The 2,595-nt window shown below is 30.9% G+C and overlaps 1 protein-coding gene across 1 annotated transcript; it reads right to left on the minus strand.

Annotated features, from left to right (window-relative positions):
• Positions 1–1,754: 1,754 nt before the first annotated feature.
• Positions 1,755–2,072, minus strand: LOC114414029. Its single transcript, XM_028378401.1, has one exon. It carries the CDS (start codon positions 2,070–2,072, stop codon positions 1,755–1,757), a length of 318 nt encoding a protein of 105 aa, XP_028234202.1.
• Between the last annotated feature and the right edge of the window lie 523 nt (positions 2,073–2,595).

The raw sequence follows: 2,595 nt of genomic DNA on the forward strand, positions 1-2,595 counted from the left end.
CCCAATGGTCACCAACTCACCATGTGTCAGCTACACATTCGGGTGATGTATGCATTTCTGACTCAATAGTTTTGTTTTCAGTTCTATATGTTCCAGCCTTTTCTTTTAACTTGATCTCAATATCTAAGTTGGTTTCTACAAACCATTGCAAGCTCATTTTCTCCTCTGATTCATGCTTAATGCAGGATGCACTCACTCAAGCCAAGATTGGTATAGTTGAAATGAGAAATGGATTATACTATCTCACTCCAACCAGACCAGCCACTTGTAGTATTGAAACAGAAATTGTTCATCCAAATTGTACCATCATACCAATAGATCTATGACATTCTAGATTAGGACACCTGTCTTTTGAAAGATTACAGAAAATGCAAGGCACTTATCCCTTTCTGAAATTCAATAAAGATTTAGTTTGCAATGCATGTCATTATGCTAAGCATAAAAGGCTTCCTTTTTTAAATAGTAGTACATATGCATCATGTAGTTTTGAAGTTTTACACATAGATATTTGGGGACCATGTGCAAAAACATCAATGCTAGGACATAGGTATTTTCTAACAGTGGTTGATGATCACACACGATTCACTTGGACATTTTTGATGCATACCAAAGCTGAGGCTAGAAAACATATTCAGGATTTCATTATTTTAGTTCATAATCAATTTGATAGTAAAGTTAAAGTTATAAGAACTGATAATGGGATAGAATTTCTTATGAATGATTTCTTATCTCCAACACCATTCCAAACACACATGAATTCATGTTTACAAGATCTTTTAGTCAATATAGTGTTTGATAGAGATAGTTTTGGTAAGGAAAAAAAGAAGTTACTCAAAATTAAATTTCAATAATTATCAAATTTACTTAAGAATAAAATATTTCTTGAAAAAGATGGTTTGTCATTTTTCTATTGTCAAATTTTATAGATTAACTAACGATAAATAAGTGACTTGTAAAATTCTTTAATAAGGCATATGACTAGCTATCTTACATAGCATAAGTTTAAGGAATATAAAGACAAAATTTTCCTACCCATAACCCGGATGAGTGTAATTCAGTATACTCAATAGAGTACAATTTAATATACACGTCTAAGAAACTGATGATAATAATTACATTATTTTAAGCCTAAAGAACAAACAAATCCAAGACAATTGCGTTTCTTCCCCATCTTTTAAGCAGAAATACGGGATTAAGTTTCGTTCACTAATACTAAGTATCTCAAGTAAGAAACCGTGATTTCAATTATAATAAAACTATCTTTAACAAAAAATTAGTTGAAAAACTAACCGAAAAATTAAAAAATTAAAAGATAATAATTTTTAAATTAATTTATTAAATTATAAATATTTGATAAAATTAGTGATTAAAATAACTAAAAAATATTAAATGGCATACATAAAATGATGAACATAACCATATCTTTTATTTGAATCATTAATAATGTACTTTAGCAATCTTTTTTCCTTTTAATAAAAAATTGTTAAAAAATCTTACATTTTCTGCCCGTTTGCCATCATCATGTAGGAAGAAATACATTCATAATCAGAAAGCACCTTTAAATCCAATTGATATTCATAGAGGAGCATAATCTAATCACCTACATATATACAATAATCACAAGGCTTGCATCAAAGTCACTATGTCATTTCTCTATAAATAAGTAATAAACACAAACAAAGCCCGTAAAAATAAAAACAAAAAACTATAGAGACACTAAACAGAACGCGAAATCAAATCAAACAAACCATGCATCAAGAAAAGTGGACTGAAAATGAAGAAGCACGAGAACAAGCAGCAACACCCCGAGGGGAGCTACCCTCTGATGGGAAGTGGTGAGTTCTCCTACGCCTCTCCAATGGCAAGGAGTTAAAGAAGAACCATTCTGAAGTATACACTGACGATAACCAACGAACTACGAGTATAAGCACCACTGGTGTGGCTAACAGCATCCACCCCGAAATGCCGAGGAATAACAGGATCAGTGATAAGATTAGCATAACCGGGTATGGCACGGGGTTTAGAGTGAAACCGTCCAAAACAGAGGATGCTCTGCTTCTACCATAGCCCATTTTCATCTCAGATGAGTTTGTTTGTTTCCTGTGTGAGTGTAACCCATTTAAAATGATAGTCAAAAATACGATATCCTAAACAAGGGTAATGTGTAGGACATCACATAACACAAAACAAAGTGTTTTTCTAATTAATTGTTTTATGAACGGGTAGGTTTGCATTGTCAATAACTGAATACATATTTACGAGGGATGCCCCACCATTCAAATGAAGACACGTTGTAGTTATTCTGTGCCAAAGTAATGTTACCTGTTAAAATGAGGAAAAAGACTAACGTACAACTAATAAATTATGTATTCCTCACCATAAAAAAATCTGGTTAATTTTTTTTATCATAAAAAACTAGTTAATTATAATGATAGAAAGTTAATAATATTTCATAAATAATTAAAAGTAAATGAACATGATCGAATACAAATGTGTAACTAATCTTTGCCAATAAAAAAAACAGTTAATAATGTCATAAGATTATTGAAATATTTAAGATTTAATTATTTTTGGATTTTTGAACTTTTACCAAAT

The sequence above is a fragment of the Glycine soja genome, chromosome 6 (assembly GCF_004193775.1).
Source record: "Glycine soja cultivar W05 chromosome 6, ASM419377v2, whole genome shotgun sequence".
Lineage (NCBI taxonomy): Eukaryota > Viridiplantae > Streptophyta > Magnoliopsida > Fabales > Fabaceae > Glycine > Glycine soja.

Coding starts and splice junctions, on each gene's coding strand:
- LOC114414029 (XM_028378401.1), bottom strand. CDS start 2,072: ATGGGCTATGGTAGAAGCAGAGCATCCTCTGTTTTGGACGGTTTCACT.